Source organism: Mus caroli, unplaced genomic scaffold (assembly GCF_978045245.1).
Source record: "Mus caroli unplaced genomic scaffold, Mus_caroli_1 scaffold_2, whole genome shotgun sequence".
Classification (NCBI taxonomy): domain Eukaryota; kingdom Metazoa; phylum Chordata; class Mammalia; order Rodentia; family Muridae; genus Mus; species Mus caroli.
The window spans coordinates 176077374-176097202 of NW_028227257.1; the positions used below are offsets into that span (position 1 = coordinate 176077374).

Here is a 19829-nt window from a genome sequence, read left to right on the forward strand (position 1 = left end):
AAATATTGGACCAAAGCAAGACCAAAACCTGGCAAACGCCAAACTGAATCCCTGTGTCTGCTGTAAAAGTTTTATCTTCAAATCTCCAAATCCTTTCATCTTTGTTGACAGCAACAACATTCTTTCTCTTGGGCTGGTTGTTAGCCGCTTTGCTCTGCAGGTATCCCACAGCCCTGACATTTCTAACATCTTAGGCTTTCAGTGCAACTTCAAGTTTACAGCTTCATGTTCACTGTCTGTGATCCACACATGATCTTCTGGGATCCTTCAAAGGGCTTGGGTCACTTCTCTAGCTCTGCCCTTGGTAGCACTCTAGGCTCTGGTTGACTCCACTGCTATTGCTGTTCTTGGTGAACATCCTGTGATACTGGAATCTCCAATTTGCTCGAGTCTTCCACTACAACTAAGCTTCAGCCATAGCCTCTCACAGGCTCTTCATGGTGCCAAGCCTCAACTCCTTTGCATTACCCTTTCAGTCCTGGGCCATCAACTGCAACTGAGGCTGCACCTTCACCAATGGCCTTCGATAGCCTCTCACAGTGCCAAACCTCAGCTGTTCTCCATCACTCCTTCATGCCTTCAAAACCAGTACCACCTGGGTGACCCTTACACATTACCAAGTCCAGCTGCAGCCTGAGGTACAAACTTGGCTATCTCTGGAACATGGATTCTCTGTGCTCTCAGAAAACAACTCCCAGAAGATTTTACCTCAGTGATGCTCGTCTGTTCTTAATCACCACTCTTTCTTAGCTCCAGCTAACCAGCATCAACTGTCCCAGCAGTCCCTTCTATTCTCTAAAGCCAGAGCCACATGGCCGAAGCTGCCTGAGCTCTGCTGCTTGCTGGAGCTGGAACATGACCTTGAATTTAGAGAGCTGCATGGCTGTCTCTTGAATGCTGGGATTAAAGACATGTACCACCACACCTGAACTTGCTCTGTTCCAGGCTGGCCTTGAACTCAGAGACTTGCGTGCCCCTTTTTCCTGGGATTAAAAGAATGTACTACCATGCTGGGACCTTAGCTTTTCATGGCCACTATTCCTCAAGGTCTGGATCAAAAGCCTGGGTCTTCCATTTCTGGATTGTAGTTCATTCCAGAATAAAAATTCATATGAAAACAATAGCCAGGTAATAACATCTATTATGACATAACCATTTTCTTATTCAACTGCAAAAGAATAAACAGTTAAGTTTAGCTGGGTGGGATCCTGCCCCCAACTCACCACTCCCTTAATCTGTGTCTCTCCTTGAACACAGGATTCAGCTCCATTTTACTCCCTGGTGCCCTTTTATTACTAGAATCATACATTTTGTATGATTATTCCTTTCTAAGTTTGTTCCCTTTCATCAAAACACTCTAAATGAGAGTGGATTTTAGTAACCACACAACAGAATTTATATGAAGCTGTTTTGAGATTTCCTTTGCTAATGCAATTAATCTAAATCTCTTCATTTTAGCCTCAGGCAGACTCTTCAGACAAAACCAAAAAGTAGCCACATTTGTCACATTATCACAAGAATGGGTATTAGGACACATATAACCCTTCTCCTCTGAAACGGCTAGAGCAGGCTTCCACAGTTCAAATCACCCTCAGCAACAATGTCTTCCATATTCCTAGTAGGCTGGTCCACTAAGCCCCACTTAAAGAATTCTACTGCTTTCCAAATCCAAAGTCCTCAAATCCATTCTTCCAAACAAAAGCATGGTCAGGCCAATCACAGCAATACCCAACTCCTGGCACCAACTTCTGCCTTAGGATTTCACTGCTGTAGAGAGACACTATGACTACAACTTTGGTAAGGGACAGCATTTAATTGGGGCTGGCTTACAAGTTAAGAGGTTCAGTCAATTATCATTAAGGTGGGAGCATGGCAGTGTCTAGGCAGGCATGACGCTGGAGGGATGGAGAGTTCTACATCTAGTTCCAAAGGCAGCTAGGAGGGTCTCAAAGCCCACCTCTATAACAACACACTTTCTCCAACAAGGCCACACCTCCTAATAGTGTCACTCCCCGAGCCAAGTATATTCAAACCACCACACGACATATTGGAGAAGGGGTTTTTGTAATAACAACACTGACACAATGATAGTTAGTGCCTAGAGGTTCCTAAAGCAGATCTGTCTCTCTAACTCATCAACTCCTTCTGTACATGCTCTCTCCTTACACCAAAGTCTGCAAGCAGGTACTTAGATAGCATCAATAATATAACAATGCTTAATAAACTTGATGGCATCCCAAAATCATAATCAGCTAAATATCTCTTCTAAATTAAAATTTTAATATTGTATTTTATGATTCTTCTGTAATCTTTAAAATCTATTTATTTTAAGATTATGTGTCTATGGGTTTGCACATAGGCACATATGTGTATGGCTATGGAGGTCGGAAGATGATGTCAGATCTCCTGCAGCTGGAGTTACATGAAGTTGTGAATCACCTAAAATATGTACCACTACACCATCTTTCCACTTTATAACTTTTCATTATGAAACTTAATTTTATAAGTTTTTAGATTATACTTTACACATTAAAAAATGGTAGGGACATAGCAAAAAGAAAGATGGTCCCTACCTAATAGTACTGAGTAACTATTCATTTGAATAATTTGTTTTTAGGGGGTCATTTCATTCTCTTTTAATAAAAAAAATGTACGTGCATGCACATGTACATGCAAAACGTGCATATGTGTGCATGTCACAGTACATGTGTGTGGGCCAGCGAACAAATTTATGGAGTTGGTTCTCTCTTTCCACCTTTGTGTGACTTCTGGGAATCAAGCTCAGGTCGTCAGGCTTGCAAAAGTGAACTATATTGCCAGCTCATTAGTTCTTCTTTGAATTAACTGGCAACAAGGTGAAAACCCCCTATGGCTCTCCAGTATGGCAGTTCATTTGTGCAGGATGTTCTAGGTTAGGCAGAGGAAGACAGCCAACACTGATTAAAACTTTTAATCCTTGAAGGAAATCAAGACCCTCATCTTTTTACCAGGGTCTGCAGGTCCTTACCAAAAGCACACTGGTCCTCAGGTGTGATTCTGGAGATCTGAAGAGAAATCTTCCGCAGGTCTCCAGTAGAGTACATGCCATTTCAATATGATGATGAGAAAAGTCTGATAGAAGCATCTGAAATAATAAGAATAATGAAAAACTACACAGACACATCATTTCTAAGAGAGAAAGAAAACAATATATGCATCTGTGGGTAACAACTTGTAAGATGAAACACAAAGTTGATTTTAAAAGTTTTACTGCTAAACGCCTTGCTCTCCATCAAATTTTTGCTTAAAAAATATATTTATAGTTTTTGCTTTCAGAAAAGGAAACTGATATCAAAGCCTTTTCTGTATTAATTAGATATAATGTATTTATTTTAACTATGTATGTGTGTGCATATATGTGAATGGCTTACTTTAAATGTAAATGGATTCAACTCATCAATACAAGAAAATATATATATAGACTAGCTTATTATGGTCCCTACCTAATAGCAACAACATCTAACTACTTGTCTGTGAAAAAACAAAAAACATCACACTAGCAAAGATACAGACTAAACTAAAGGACGGAAACAAATATATTAAAAGCAGGTTGGCCCAGCTATTCTTGCATGTCGCTGTAACTCCCTCTCTGTTGCTATGGTAAAGCCGTCTGACCACATCTGGGGGGGCAGAGAGTCGCTTTCCCTTTTCAGAGTACAGTCCACTCCTGAGGGAAGTCAGCGAAGGAGCTCAAGCAGGAGCTTGAGGCACAAGCCACGGAAGAAGGAAGGACACTGCTCGCTTGCTAGCTTGCTCATGGGCGCAACTTTAACTAGCTGGGTGTTTTTTTTGTTTTCTGTTTTTTTTGTTTTTTTTTTCGAGACAGGGTTTCTCTGTGTAGCCCTGGCTGTCCTGGAACTCACTCTGTAGATCAGGCTGGCCTCGAACTCAGAAATCCTCCTGCCTCTGCCTCCCAAGTGCTGGGATTAAAGGCTTGCGCCACCACTGCCCGGCTTAACTAGCTTTCTTACACAGTCCAGGACTGCTTGCCCAGGGTACAGTGTTGTCCAGTGGGCTAGGTCGTGCTGTATCAATTACCAGTCAAGACAAGCCCTTACAGACACGCCCACAGACCAACGTGATCTGGGCGATCCCTTGAGACTTTCTTCTCATGTGACTCTAGATTACTTCTAGATTTCAAACCAAAAGTCAAAAGGAGATAAAGTAGGCAAGTACATAATAACAAAGTAAACAATTCACAAAAAAAGACAGAACAGGTAGTGAGATAGGGAAGCAGATAGCTCAGCATATAAAGAACTTGCAATAAGATGCAGAGTTCAGTTCCCTGGCACCAATGTAAACGCTGAGAGGGCATGGTGCCTACCCGTATTCCAGTACTCAAGAGACTGAGAAAATCAATTCCCCAGGAAACCTGGTTAGCTAGACTAGCCAAATCAGTGAGTGCTAGTTTCAAGTGAGAGACCCTGTTTCAACTTACAAAGTAGAGATAAACAGAGGAAGACACCTGGTATCAACCTTGACCCTACACCACATACACACATGGACACACACGGACACGGACACACACAAATATACATGTAACAACAACAAAAACCAGAGCTAAAGAGATGGCTTAGCAGTTAAGAGCACTAGCTGTTCTTGCAGAGGACCGACCTGAGTTTGACTCCCAATATCCATATAGTGGCTCAAAGAAGATCTAATACCCTATTCTGACCTCTACAGGGACCAGGCACACACGTGGTTGAGACATATATACAGGCAAAGCATTCATGCAATAAAAATAAATAAATAAAGGCATGAAATAAAACAAAAAAGATTCAACAATAGTGGATAAATATATACTGAATGTTGGGAGTTCCCAATTTCATAACACAACACTAATGGGTAAAAAAGATGACATAGTTCCTAATACAATAATGGGTGATTTCAAACTCCGATCCTATCTTTAGGTAAGTCAGGCAAATATCAAAAAGGATATTTAAGAGTTAAGTTAGAAGTCAGGAAAAAAAAAGCCAACAAGTTAAACCATTTCTAAAACGGATGGCAATCTAAAGCCATAAAGTGTTCAAGAATATAAGTAATTTTTGTATCTTATCAGAACATAATGACATCAATTACACATACACTTTTTTTCCTTTTTTCTTTTTGGTTTTCTCGAGACAGGGTTTCTCTGTGTAGCCCTGGCTGTCCTGGAACTCACTCTGTAGACCAGGCTGGCCTCGAACTCAGAAATCCGCCTGCCTCTGCCTCGCTAGTGCTGGGATTAAAGGCGTGCGCCACCATGCCCGGCTTACACTTTTTTTTTTAATTTTAATTTTTTTGACACAGGGCTTCTCTATGTAGTCCCAACTGTTCTGGAGCTGGCAATGTAGAACAAGCTGCCTTGAATTCACAAAGATCCTCCTGTCTCTGTCTCTGCCTTCCAGGTACTGGGATGAATAACATGAACAGTCATGCCAGTCTTAAATGGTCAGCGGGTTACTGAAGAAACCAGGGAGGAAATGTCAATTCCTAAAATCAATTGAAAATGGAAGTCAAACTTATCAGAACTTTGGGGATACAGCTATGGCAGTTCTTAGAGGAAAGTTTACCAGTATGAGTGCTTACAAATAAAAAGTCAGAGATCTCAGAGCTAGAGATGACACAGTACCCCAAGCGTTCCTGATCCTACTGGGAAGTTGAGTTCAGTTCCCAGAACCCACACTGGGTGGCTCACAACAAGCTGTAACTTCACTTTCAAGGATTCTCATGCCCTCTTCTAATCTCTGCAGGCACCTACACACAGGTATCAAGCACATATGGAGCACACGTGTATGTATACACACACACACACACACACACTAACCATTTTTAAAAAGTCAGAGATTTCAAATAAATAATCTAATGATGCACTTCAAAGCATAGGAAAAATACAAACAAGACAAACCCCAAAAGTATAAATAGCAAGAAATAAAGATCAGGGAAGAAGTTAATGAAATGGATGCTAAAAGAACATTATGTAGACTCAATAAAACAGAGTTAGCTTTTTAAAAATTAAGATTGGTCAACAAATCAGAAGACATCTAAAGAAAAGAATGAGAAGGAAGACCCAAATTAATAATATTAAAACGGAAACAGGAAGGGCTAGAGTAACGGCTCGGGTTAAGAGTACTTGTTGGTCTTTCAGAGGATCTAGGTTGGGTTCCTAGCACCTACATGACACCCATCATCACAGCCATCTATAACTCCAGCCTCAGAAGATTTGACACTGACCCCTGTGGGCACCAGGTGATACACATACATACAGGCAAAGCTTTCGTATATGGAAAGTAAAATAAATAATTAAAATTAAAAAATAAATGAAAAGAGACTCTAGTAAAATCCAATATATCATTAAGGGATACTTTGAAATTCATACTCCAAAAGAACCCAGAAAATATACAAGAAACAAATTCCTAGATATGTATCACATGCCAGAATAAAAATCTAGGACACAAACAACTTAAACAGACCCTTAGCCAAGCAAGACAACAAAAAAGCCCAGGGGACAGGATGGTTTCATTGCTAAATTTTACCAAGTGTTTAAAGAAGAGCCAATATCAATGCTCATGGAACTACTTCATAAACAGAAGGTCACCACCACAACTCATTCTATAAAGCCAGTCTCATCTTGACACTAAAACTGGAAAAAGACATAACAAAAACCTGCATAGACCAATTTTCTTGATGAATATAGATATAAAAATTCTCAGTAAAACTGCAAATCAAACCAACAAGTTGGCTCTGTGTCTGGTAAATGCACTTGCTGAGAAGGAAAACCCACTCACAATAGCTTACAACAACAACAACAACACAACCTGGGGGCAGGAGGTAATCCCGTGAAGTGAACAACTTTTACAATTAAAATCTGAACCATCCAAGAAAGAACTGAAGACTACACTGGGAGACAGAAGAGCTCGAGTGCTCACGGAGGGGGCTTAACCATCACTGCGAAAGCTCTTGTGTTACGAGGAGCTGCATGATGGCTCAGCTGTTAAGAACACTTGGTTGTCATGTGGGCCTCCTAAGAGTGGGAGGAGCAGGGGCTGTCCCTGAAACTGATGCCGTCCTTTGGATCCTGTCTTAGTCAGGGTTTCTCTTCCTGCACAAACATCATGACCAAGAAGCAAGTTGGGAAGGAAAGGGTTTATTCAGCTTACACTTCCACATTGCTGTTCATCACCAAAGGAAGTCAGGACTGGAACTCGAGCAGGTCAGGAAGCAGGAGCTGATGCAGAGGCCATGGAGGGATGCTACTTACTGGCTTGCTCCCCCTGGCTTGCTCAGCCTGCTCTCTTATAGAACCAAGACTACCAGCCCAGAGATGGTCCCACCCACAATGGACTCTCCTCCCCTTGATCACTAATTGAGAAAATGCCTTCCAGCTGGCTCTCATGGAGGCATCTCCCCCACTGAAGCTCCCTTCCCTGTGATAGCTCCAGCTGTGTCAAGTTGACAGAAAACTCCAGATCCCTTTCCCCTAACTGGGCTGTCATGTCTAGCCTCAACAGGAGATGTGCTTAGTCCTATTGCAACTTGTTACGCCAAGGCAGGTTGACATCCCTGGGTAGCCTCCCTTTTTCAAAGGAGAAAGGGAGGAGGGGTGGATGCAGGGAGGGGTAGAAGGGAGAGTCTGGGAGAAGAGAGAGGAGAAGCTATGATCTGAATGTAAAGTGAGTAAGTAAAGAATACTGTTGCTCTTCCAGAAGACCCAGGTTCAGGTTCTAACACCCACACAGTGGTTCACAACTATTAGTAACTCCAGTTCCAGGGGATTTGATACCCTCTTCTGACCCCTAAGGAATCAGGTACACAAGCAGTACACAGACATACATGCATGCAAAATATTCATATATAAAATGAAAAAAGTAAAACTGATTATATAATTGAAAGCAACTTAAGAATAAAATGCAATTCCCAACAAAATCCCAATGATGTTCTTCATGGAATTATAAAAAATAATCTAAAAATCACATAGAAGCACAAAACACCTTAAATAAAGCAATTATAAGCAGAAAGAACACTAGGCACCACAATCTCTGACCTCAAACTATGCCACAGAAACACAGTAAGAAACACCATGGTACAACATAAAAAGAAACACATAGACCAATGGATTAGAACAGAGTACCTAAAAGTAACACCTCCTACCCCACATACACTCACCTAATCTTTGATTACAGAGTCAAGAACATAAGTGAGAAAAAGAAATACTCTTCATATGGTGCCAGAACAACTGCACAGACAATATAAATCATGAAACATGGGGTCTGTGGAAAAAGCTCAGGGGTCAAATACTTTACCTCTAGAACCTTCATTTCCTTCCTTACAGCTTGCTAGCTAGCCAATCTAGCCAAATGAATGAGTTCCAGGTTCACTGAAAAGATTATCACCAAAAAATGAGGCATGAGTCTGATAGAGGGAGACACCTAACATGAACCCTGGCCTTACACCACACACACACACACACACACACACACACACACATGATCCATCTTTCATCCTACACAAAATCAATTTAAAATAAATCAAAGACCTTAGTGTTAGAAGAAACATGGGCAAACACTTCAACATATAGGCACAGTAAATAACTGAAAGGAACTCACATTGCTTAGAAACCAGTCCTGAGAACTGACAACTGGGATCATACGATAGTAAAAGGCCTGAACAAAGGAAGCCAGCAGCAGAATGTACAGACAGCACACAGCATGAGACAGAACCTGACAAGGGAGCAGTATCTACCATCCGTAAAGAACCTCCAAAATTAAAAACGAAACAACCAGGCCGCAGCGACTGCTCTAAGCCAGTGGTTAAGGGCACTGGCTGTTCTTTCAGAGGACCCAGGTTCAGTTCCCAGCACTAACATTGTAGCTACCAACCATCTATAACTCTGGTTCCAAAGAACCAATGCCCCTTTTTGGCCTCTGATGGGACTACACACATGCAAACACAGACAAAGAAAACAAAAGACAACAAATGATGATTAGGAACTATGTAGAGAAGAACTTTTAGTTAGAGCTGATAAAAATACAAACTTGTGCAGCCACTACGGAAGTAAGTATGGAAATGATTCAAGACACGAAAAACAACAACTGCCAAATAACCAACTATACTACTTCTAAGCATATGGCCAAAGGGTATGCTACAGAGATACTTGAACATCCATGTTCATTGTTGAATTATTCACAACAGGCAAGATGTGGGAACACTATAGTAATGATACACAGCAAAACTTTATTTAGTTTTAAGAAAAATAAAATAATATTTATAGAAAAATGGAAAATTATGTTAAGTGAGAAAAGACAGACATGTTTTATATGATATGAAATCTACAATTAAATGAGTGTCTGTGTGTGTGTGCGTGCTCACACATGCAGTAAGAGGGCAATGAGGGAGAAGAATGAGGTCTAAAGAGGGTAAGAAGAGAGCACGTGGAAGCTGAGGGTAATTATCTGGAGAGAAGAAGGCGACTCTGGAAATAGGGAGGGTGGAGAAGACAGTGGGGAGGGTGAGAAGGAGCTAGTATAATAATTTGTGTGTATGAAAATGCCGCAATAGGGCTGCAGAGATGGCTCAGTGGTAAGAACACTGAGTGTTCTTCCAGAGGTCCTGAGTTCAACTCCCTGCAAATACATGGTGGCTCACAACCATCTATAATGAGATCTGATGCCCTCTTGTGGTATGTCTGAAGACAGCTACAGTGTACTCACACACATAAAAATTAATACATCTTTAAAAAAAAAAGAGCAAAAAGTCAGCCTTCAAATCTGAAGTATTTGTTGAAAATGGTAGAAAACATATATGCAAATACAAAAACCCAAAATGGTATGAAAGCTGGGCTTAGTGGCACATGCTCTGTTATCTTAGTACCTAAAGCAAGAATATAGTAGGCTTGAGAGAGACTTAAAAAAATGTTATGACAAAAATCTCTGCACATTAATCTATGTGTATAATGATGACCTTCTTAAAGCAAACGTTAGAAGCAGAATTCTATGCCAGGAACCATGTATATTTCCTCATAGATCTGTATAATTTAAAATGACACAGCAATTAGCTAATTAAAAACACCTGATGATTGATTTCCCCCACATGTATTGGTGGTGTTTTGCCTGCATGCATGCTGTGTGAGGGTGTCAGATTCCCTGGAACTGGAGTCGCAGACAGTTGTGAACTGCCATGTAGGTGCTGGAGATTGAACCTGGGTCCTCTGGAAGACCCAACTGAACTGTTGAGCCATCTTTGCAGCCTCCACATTAGTATATTTCAACAGTCTGTGACATGCTGCCTGAGGTTTGCCTGAGAGAGCCATCTGCTGCTGCTAGCGCTCTTCCAAGACGTCCTAGGGAAGCCTAGCAGGCTTAAGGCTTTCAACATTTACAGAGACTCTTAGTGTTTCAAGTATAAATGCAATTTCAATGGGGGAAAAAAGATTTTAGAAAAAGAATAATTATTTAAAACGCATGTTTTTATCAATTCTGCTCTAACTTTACCACGTAAAATTAATGTTGCTATTTGGTTTCTAACTTAGCTTCATTGTGGACAGAGAACACAATGCGCAGGATTTCAGTTACCAACCCACGAATGTCTCCAGAGATGATTTTGGTGTCAAACATAATGTTAATTATAGAAAGGTTTGGTAAACTGTTCATCAAACTCTAATAGTCCATCCTGCTGTTGCCTGTTCATTACTGTGATTATTTCCTCATGTCTTTTTAAGCTTGTCGGATACAGAATGCTTTCTTGTTAAGCCGGCCGGCCTGCCTTTCAGAAGGAGAGCGATTCCGCCAACATGCTTTCTGCCTCAGATTCTGAAACGGTTTGATGAAACCAGTTTTTGTAAATAGTATTTATACAAATGTATTTTCTCTGTCTTTTTATTTTAGCCTATTCTGTCTGTATCTCTAAGGACACAAAATTAATTAACCAAGTATTGTGCTTATATATGGCTTTTACTTGATATATTTTGTCCCTTTATTTAATTACTGATATTCCTGCAATTTATATCTACCATCCTAGCATTTTTTTTCTATTTTGGTAATGTATTTAATAATATTCCTTTTTACAAATTAACTTTGATTTAAATTAATCAAATATTAATCATTTCTGCAACTTATAAACAGAACTTAAAAGTTTCTCTATTAGGAACAATGTAGCAATTACCTTTAAACAATGCAGTGTATCATTTTTGGTGAACATCTTAAACTTGGTTAGCTCTCCAATAAAGCGGACAGTTTTGTTCTTTGTTTCAATGTTGATCTGGTCCTTTTTTCGAACCTATAAATTAAAAGACATTGCTTAGATAATTAACACATTGAAAACCTGTAATCAGAACTACTTTAATGTTTTAATTCACTTCAAATATTTCAAATAAATTGGGTAAGATTTCTTGACTTCAAACTACTTTGAGGAAAACTTTACCCATGCTGTCCACACTAGTTCTAGGAAGTGCTCTGCAAAGCTGCTCCGTGACCAAGTCATTTGGGGAATCAAAACATTTTTGTCAGGCTTGAATAAACTCTCAAAGTAACCTAATTTAAATCAAGATTTCTCAAATTTATTTAGTAATCTCCGCCTTTTTGACATAGTATTAACTACTATCAGTTAACAGAACATCGGATTAGTATTTTAAGAACACACTTTAGGAAATGCTGCTTTAAAAGATATAAATGCTAAAAGCTTATTTAAGTGAAAAATACTTTCAGGTATTGTTCTATATTATCAACTATATCACATATTTAGTAGAATTCACTACAATGAAACATGCAATATATTAATTGTTTTTAGTATCAGAAATAATCATGTGTCAAAGCTCAAATCTTTTGCAAGTTTAAGTTCTACTTAAAGATATATTTATATATATGTATATAAATACATTTAAATATGGTGTATATATTTAAGAAAAATCAAATATAGTAAAATTCCATTAAAAGCATAACAGTATGCTACAGACAGACTGAGGTAAGTGTAGTTATAGTTAACTGTAGGGTTATAGTTTCAGAAGAAATGCATATTACAGTCGAGAAGTCTATTATGTAAACAATGATCATGAGATGGTAACATCTCCAATTAATTCAGTGTTCTTCCCAGAACATTACCCACTTATTTTGCCCATATTATAACATTCAGAAAAAGAAATGACAGCTGTGACTCTTCTAGTGTAGTAGGGAGAAGGAGAAGAGAAGGGGAAGGGGGGCGGGGGGAGGGGCAAGATCCCAGCAGTGTCAACTGACTTGGCTATGGTGAATACCAAGATTCATATTTCCCAACTATGGAAATTTACTTCCATAATATGATGGCATCCCAAGTTAAACAAAAGAAGTCTAATCTCATGAGAAGACATATATGTACTTCATGATCATTATTTTACTGAACCAGACAGCTAAGCACTCAATGGAATCTGTTGACTTTCAGGCTTCTGTTTTATGCAGCAAACAGAGCAGGTATTTAGACTTTTCAGAATTTTAGTGATGTTTGTTTGTTTGATGATTAAGGAAGGGTTTTACAATGCAGCCTTGGCTGACCTGAAGCTTCCTTATAAACCAAGTAGCTTTAAACTTGTATCAATCCTTCTGTCTCTGCCTCACTGCATGGGAGGATTCCAGGTGTGTGACAGCACCCCAGACTCTTTAGTGATGACTTTAAAATAAAACATGCTTAGTAAGACCCCGGAGCAAATTAGGGGGTCATTATTACTAAATCTAAGTATCAACAAAAGTATACTAAGCAAAATCACAAACATAATAGAAAACTTTACTCATTATTTCCAGATAAACAATCTCTTTGTGATTGGAGACAAAGAGAACTTACAGCCAGAGCAGAACAAGTACATGGTCCATCTTTGTGCTCCCACCAGGCCCTACTAGCTGCTTTGAAATGTGTTTACCTGCTATAGTTAACTTACTGTACTGTGGGACATCAAGAGTTATTCTTTTCACCCAACTGCACTCCACATACCTTATAGATATTCTCTTTGCATTTCTCCCCACCTTCACCCTTCCCAGTCTGGTAATCACTTTTTAAAAAAAGATTTATTTTTATTTTATTTGCATGTACAAGTGCCTGCAAGCATATATGTGTGTCTGGTGCTTGTGAAGGCCAGAAAAGCACGGGGAATCCCTTGGAACTGGAGTTATAGATGGTTTTAAGACACCATGTGGGTGTTGGCAACCAAACTTTGGACCTTTGCAAGAGCCAGTACTCAACCACAGAGCCATCTCTCCAGCCCTAGTAATCACTATTTAACTCTCCATTTTTTTTTCTTTTTTTTTTTTTTTTTTTTTGGTTTTTCGAGACAGGGTTTCTCTGTGTAGCCCTGGCTGTCCTGGAACTCACTTTGTAGACCAGGCTGGCCTCGAACTCAGAAATCCGCCTGCCTCTGCCTCCCGAGTGCTGGGACTAAAGGCGTGCGCCACCACGCCCGGCTTAACTCTCCATTTTTATGAGATCTGTTTTTTCTACTTTTTCTTCCCTTCAAAACTCTGAGACTTCTAAACTGCAGACCTTTTATCTCCATTCCTGACGTTCCTAAGAGAGGCTGAGAACATTTAAAAGACTGTAGCTGGGGGAGAGGAGTCCACTTAGTTATACTAACTCCTCCCTCACGCGGTAGTTTTCACTATCGTTTCTTCAAAACTTGGAATCAAAGACATATCAAACAACTTAGGCAAAACTGCACTTGATCTTAGCCAACTGCTGAGAAGCGATATCTCTGCAAAACTAAATACACATCAACAAAATGCATTTTTTTAGTGATTACTATTGTTAAGATTTTACTTACATTACCAATTATTCTTAACAAAAACGCTGCTTCCAATCCAATATTTAAAGCTAGACAAAACTAAATTAATTACTTAGTGTGTATCACTACATGATCTCTTCATAAATAAAGAGATCCACACATAAATCTTTAAAATGATTTTTTTGTTGTTGTTGTTTGGTTTGGTTTTTCGAGCCAGGGTGATTTTTCTCTGTGTAGCCCTGGCTGTCCTGGAACTCACTCTGTAGACCAGGCTGGCCTCGAACTCAGAAATCTGCCTGCCTCTGCCTCCTGAGTGCTGGGATTAAGGGTGTGTGCCACCACGCCCAGCTCAACATTTTTCTACAAACCTATTTTATGTTAACCTTGTAATCTGTTCTGAGTCTATAAAGAATATGCTTTAATGTACGTATATATGTATTCCCTCATTTGGTAGAATAATGGTCTCAGAAGGTGTCCCATCCACCTCCTGGGGCAGGGAATGAGGGTGAAGACAAATCTGAAGCCTTTAGGCACATACTTTGCATAAAGTGCTATAATTGCAAATGTAGCTTAAAAATCACAGACACACAATAAAACACAGACATACTGAATAAACATATTTGTATTCCATTTATTTTGACCAATTGTTTTAGTTTGGCTTTGAATGTTTCTAGAAGCTTATGTGCTGAACATTGTGAACAACTTTGGGGAGCAGGCGCTAGGCAGGAGAGGTGGATCACTGGGTGTTTATATCTGGTCCCTGGTTTCGACTACCCATCCATTATGACATTAAAAAAAAAGCCTCTACATCTTCCAGCCAACATGATGCTCTCTCCAAACATGGAGGCAAGCAATCATTGATTGAACTCTCCAAAACAACAAACAAAATATATCCTTCATCTCTTAAGTTGTTTATGTGAGGTATTTTGGTCAATTATGAATAAAGAAACACCAATAAAGAATTTTAATTTAAAAAGTGTGGAAAGACCGTTTTTTAGAATCTCAGTAAAGATTATTTACTTAAAAGCTGCCCTCTCTATTAAGGAAGCAGACTCCGAGGTCCTTTGGAGGACAAAGAATAATACTAGAAACAAAATATTCCTCATAGTTGCACTATCTAGAGACAAAATTTTATGAAATTATTTTTGGTGACTTATCACTTTGGCACCATGATCATCAGACCCCCTTAAAAGAAAAAAAAAATATTGTTGGGCTTTGGGATAATTATTTTGTCCTAGTACAGTTCATGATGTAAACAAAGCTTCGTAAAAAATTTCTCAGAGGTGTTCAATGTATGAATGTCTCTAACGATCTAGAAACATATTGCCAAAGTGTTTATCTAAATTCTTACCTGATTGAAGTATATAAGAATGTTGATTTCTCACTTCTATTAGCTTTATTGATCTGTCAAATTAGCAAATCCATTGTTTAACTAGAATTTCTTTGACTACATATAGTTTTATCAGCTTTACTTCTCAGCTGAGATTCTTAAGGGGGTAAATATGATCATATTGTGGCAATATATTGGACCTAGATAGAAGACAGAGACAGGGAAACCTGGTTAAAGAGCTATTGTCATACGAGCTGTGGACTATGAAAGACAGTGGCAGCAGGCATGGTGGAAGTGGCTAGAACCGAGTGCTTCAGAATGCTGTGACAGGAGGAGCTGGGAACTTTACAGAGTGAATGGACTGTGACAGCTGAACAGAAATATACTGAATTATGAGAAAAATACAGAAGTACATTCAATGAAGTAAAAGATAAGGATGTTTTTAGAAGAAAATGTTGAGTGTTCGGTAGAGACAATTGGTTTCTAAAAGGACGAGAAAAGTATTTTGCGCTGGAGAGGCTCTAGCACGGCACATACATTTGGTGATTAACACTCTGGAAAAACAGGCATCAGTTGAAGCCATATAATGTGTTCCCACTCGAGACTCAGGACTGAGTGAGGAGTGGTAGTACACACCTGGGATCCTAGCACGTGGAAGTAGAATACAGAAGTCAATTCACAGCCAGCCTCTACTACAAGTATGAGTTTGAAGCTGGTCTCAACTACATGAATCCTGTCTTGAACAAACAAAAAGGTAGGGCAAAGACTAAGGGTACAAACCCAACTTAAAAAAAGATTAAAGATAATGAACTGGTAGTATACAGGGAAGAAGTATTCTAATAATATTTAGGTTAGGTACTGTGCCATACCTGGTTTATCTCACGTAATTATAAAGACACATACTGCTTCAAAGAGCAAAATTATTCTCCTTGAATAGATGTTCCAGCACCTGAGTAACTAAGTCCAAGTCACAATGTCAACATGGTGGAGCCAGCATGATGTCCTCTAAAAAAATCAGCAGGATCCAGTAGTTTAGAATCTACAAGAGCACCAACTAATGAGTAATCACGACAACTTAGTGGTCTCTATCAAGGGGGTTGCTGTGAAGATTTTAGAAAAAAATTATATCCTAAAAAATTCAAATAAAAAGGAAAAACAAAAAAATAGGATATGGTAACACACGTTACCCCACAATCCCAGTGCAAGGTCTTCCCTCTAAATTCAAGGTCATCTTCGCTACACAGTGAACTGGAGGCTAGCCTGGGACACATGAATCCCTGTCTCAAAACAAGGAAATGAAAGATGAGTGTTGTAGGGTGTACTGTGTTAAGCAGATGTTAATATGTGGGTTTTAGAGCTGTTACTTTTTCATTTGGTATAGTTGTACATTAAGCTCAGTTAAAGCCTAACAGAACTAATTTAGGATAGAAGGTTTGCAGAATAAGGTAGGAGAGATCCTGAGAGAGATGGAAAATAATCAATTACCTCACTAACTATTCTGAGAACAGTGGCTTCCAAAGATTGCAGCAGTCTAAACTATGCCAATCCTTTCAACTTCCACTTCAATTTGCATGGTAAGAGAGATATACATTCATAGAATGCTCTTAAGTTTTAAGTCTTTCACCAAATGTACTAATCATACTTAGTCCAACAATTTGTGTCTTGCTTAATTTGGAGTTTGGTTGGTAAAGCAATGCAGACAATTGGTATAGTGCTCACTGCTGTAAAAGCTCCTCATTGGTACACGGAGTCAATTACACAGCCAAGAATAGGACTTCTGCTGTATCTAGTCCTGAAGTAGCAGCATTTAGCAAAGTGTGTTCTTTCCCGGGTAGATACTCATACTCCTTTAGGACAGTCACAGAGCACAATTACCCTCACAAGGTTTTCTGAAGTTTTACATTAAAACAAAACTGTTAAGTTTTAATGAGCTCAGTGTTTCCCAAGTTCTCTAAACACAGAAAGCTTACCTGACTCACTACTGCTTATGAAAAACTAAAATACTTCAGCAAAAATAGCCCAGGAAAATCTCAATCAACAAAGATAGTAACAAACACTTATTACAAGAATTAGAGACCATTCTATCCCTCATGTGGTTTTCTTGCTCTGAATTCAAAGCACTCACACTACAATAAGTCTACAATCATACAAGTATACAATCATAATTTATTATTTTCCGCTTGCTTTTTTATTTGTGTCTTATTTTTGAGCTATATTGTGAGGTTATCTGCTGACTTGTCCAGTTGAGTACACCAGTGGTCACTGAACACAGTAAACAATAGCTTTACTGGCGTTCCAAACAACTTACTCTAAAGTTTTGTAAACAGAACTTCAAGTTGTTCCATAGGCTATCAATGTCCATGACCAGTCTCTAGCAGCGCCATTACCACCTACCACCAAGTATTTGAAGGTCTGCAACCTTACTTCCATAAGGTAACTGGGCAAGTACGCCAGGAGAACTACTAACATAGTCCAGCTGTAAAACTGGAAAGGAAGGGAAGTTACCTGATAAAGAGCTGCTATTTACAGCATGCTCTTTAAAGAACTTAACACTACCCAAGATAAAAACTGTTAAGGCAATTATCAATAAATCACAGGCAACAGGAGATTCATTGGTGCCTTCGAATTTAAGAAAGCTGTTACACTTTCGACTCTTGGAACTCGACATCTCAAGGGGCACTTATGGGCCAGCATACCCAACTGTCTTCCAGGCTAACTCTCTTTCTCCTGGGGTCAGCAAGAAGGCCTGTGTCTTAACCTTGGAGACTGGTCTTTAATTCACGACAAGAAAAGGTACAATACCTACTGTGGGAGGACAAGACCGTAACAACAGCTCCCCTCCCAGCCGGAGCAGCACTAGCAACTCTTTAAGCTTTGTTAAGCATACCTACACTTGAAAAAGTTTAAATTTCATAAATTCTCAACTGTTGAGTCACTATCAATGCTTATCAATAACATTATGCTCAAAGATTCCTCACTCGACTTATTAGAACATATAATTATTACAAAATAAATGCTTAAATACATACATGAAATCTGAAATCCCCCCTCAGCATGGAACAAAGATCCTCTGCTACATCAGACATGCAGGGATGCAAGGTAGCAACCAATCTTGCATAAAATGGTAGCAAATCCAACCTGCAAAAGTTATATGTAATATGTGTAAAAAGAAAGACACACCAGAAATAATTCATTTTAAAACTTAAACTTTCTCAGATTTACTCGCATAGTAAATAATTTCTTTAAAAAAATCAATCACCATTCAGATATGCCAAATTTATTGCCATTATGAAGTTCGTAAAAATTCAGTAAGTCTTGTAAAAGTATTAATAACCTAGCATTTTCTAGTCTGTATTTCAACTAAGTGTGTAATTTTGATATATGACATACCATGTGAAGAAAATGCATTCTGCCATGACTTACATTTCTCCTTACATAACTGCTCAGTAACAGAACACTTACAAACCTAAAGCCAACCTCAATACTGCAAACCAGAATCCTTTCAAACTGCTGCCTGTATATACCCAGGGGTAAGGCATTTGTAAATCTCAGTTTCTGAAGTAAGAAAGTAACCAAGAACTAAAAGTATTCATGAGATATTAACATAATGCCAAAAAGTCTGAGCAGACTTTGTTCATCACAAACCCATCCAGACCCTCCTTCCCCATGTCACTGTAGTCAGTGGCAATGTGTTCCACTCAGGCTGCTGCCCCCTCCAGTGACAGAGCACTCTTTCCCATCAGTGTGGATGCAGCTCCAGAATCCTGCTTACTTAATCCAATACTCCAGGCAGCCACTGCTGATGGGAATCAACACAAACTACAACTTATTTCCATTCCCATCACAGCTCATATCATACACACCTCGAGTATTCACCCATTCCACACACTGGCTGGGGAGGAGGAGCAGTAAGAGGAAACAGAAGCAGCTACACAGGCAACAGCAGGACCAACAGTGCAGAGATGGGAAGTAAACACTACAAATGCCACCAATACAAGCCGTGATGTAGCTGGACGCACTTAGAACACAGACAAATAACCCTACAGTTTATAACTATCACCACAAATAGCCCTGTACTACTGACTAGGGTAGAAAGGCAAATGGGTCATATCACTAAAGGAATTCCTGTCATCACAGGCTGTAAATCAGATTTGGAATTAGAATTACTGACCCTTAGATAAAGGCTGGAGATATGAGGTTATGGGAAGGAAAAGTAAATTTAGGGCTAAAATCTTAAAAACTTTTTTCTTTAACCCCCTATAATTTCTTTCAAAATATTTAAGTTTTAACATTTTGTTTTTAAACAAAACCTTTTCATGCATGATAAGAGTGTCCCCTAACCTCAGAATGTCTACTATTACAAAAAGGGAAGAGGACTGTCTGTTCTTAAGGTAGAAAAATAAGTTATAAAAAAAAAATCACTATATTCTAAACAAAACTTGAAGGCCAGAGAGATGGCTCAGTGAGTTAAAGTAGCTGCTTTCAAGCCAGGGAACCCAGATTCAAACCATGTGACCCACACAGTAGAAAGGACCAGTTCCCCTAAACTGTTCTCTGACATTCGTACACACACTGTGGCACACTTAAATACGTGTAATTTAAATAAAAAAACCTTAATAATTAAAAGAAAGTAACATGGTAGGGCTAGTCCTAATCCTAATATACATACACATATATTATTCAACTTGTTAATAATGACAACCTCTCTATGAGATGGCTACTATAGTCACCATGTCTGAAATA

At 39.1% G+C, this 19829-nt stretch overlaps 1 protein-coding gene across 3 annotated transcripts in view; it reads right to left on the reverse strand.

Annotated features, from left to right (window-relative positions):
• Upf2 (UPF2 regulator of nonsense mediated mRNA decay) overlaps window positions 1–19829 on the reverse strand; it is a 105822-nt gene that overhangs the window by 34097 nt on the left and 51896 nt on the right. For all 3 annotated transcript variants that reach the window (XM_021185922.3, XM_021185904.3, XM_021185914.3), the window contains exons 9-11: window positions 18116–18224; window positions 11179–11292; window positions 3008–3124 (exon numbers count right to left, since the gene is read on the reverse strand). In XM_021185922.3, the coding sequence (XP_021041581.1) occupies window positions 3008–3124; window positions 11179–11292; window positions 18116–18224 (340 nt within the window). The remainder of the gene's footprint in view (window positions 1–3007; window positions 3125–11178; window positions 11293–18115; window positions 18225–19829) is intronic.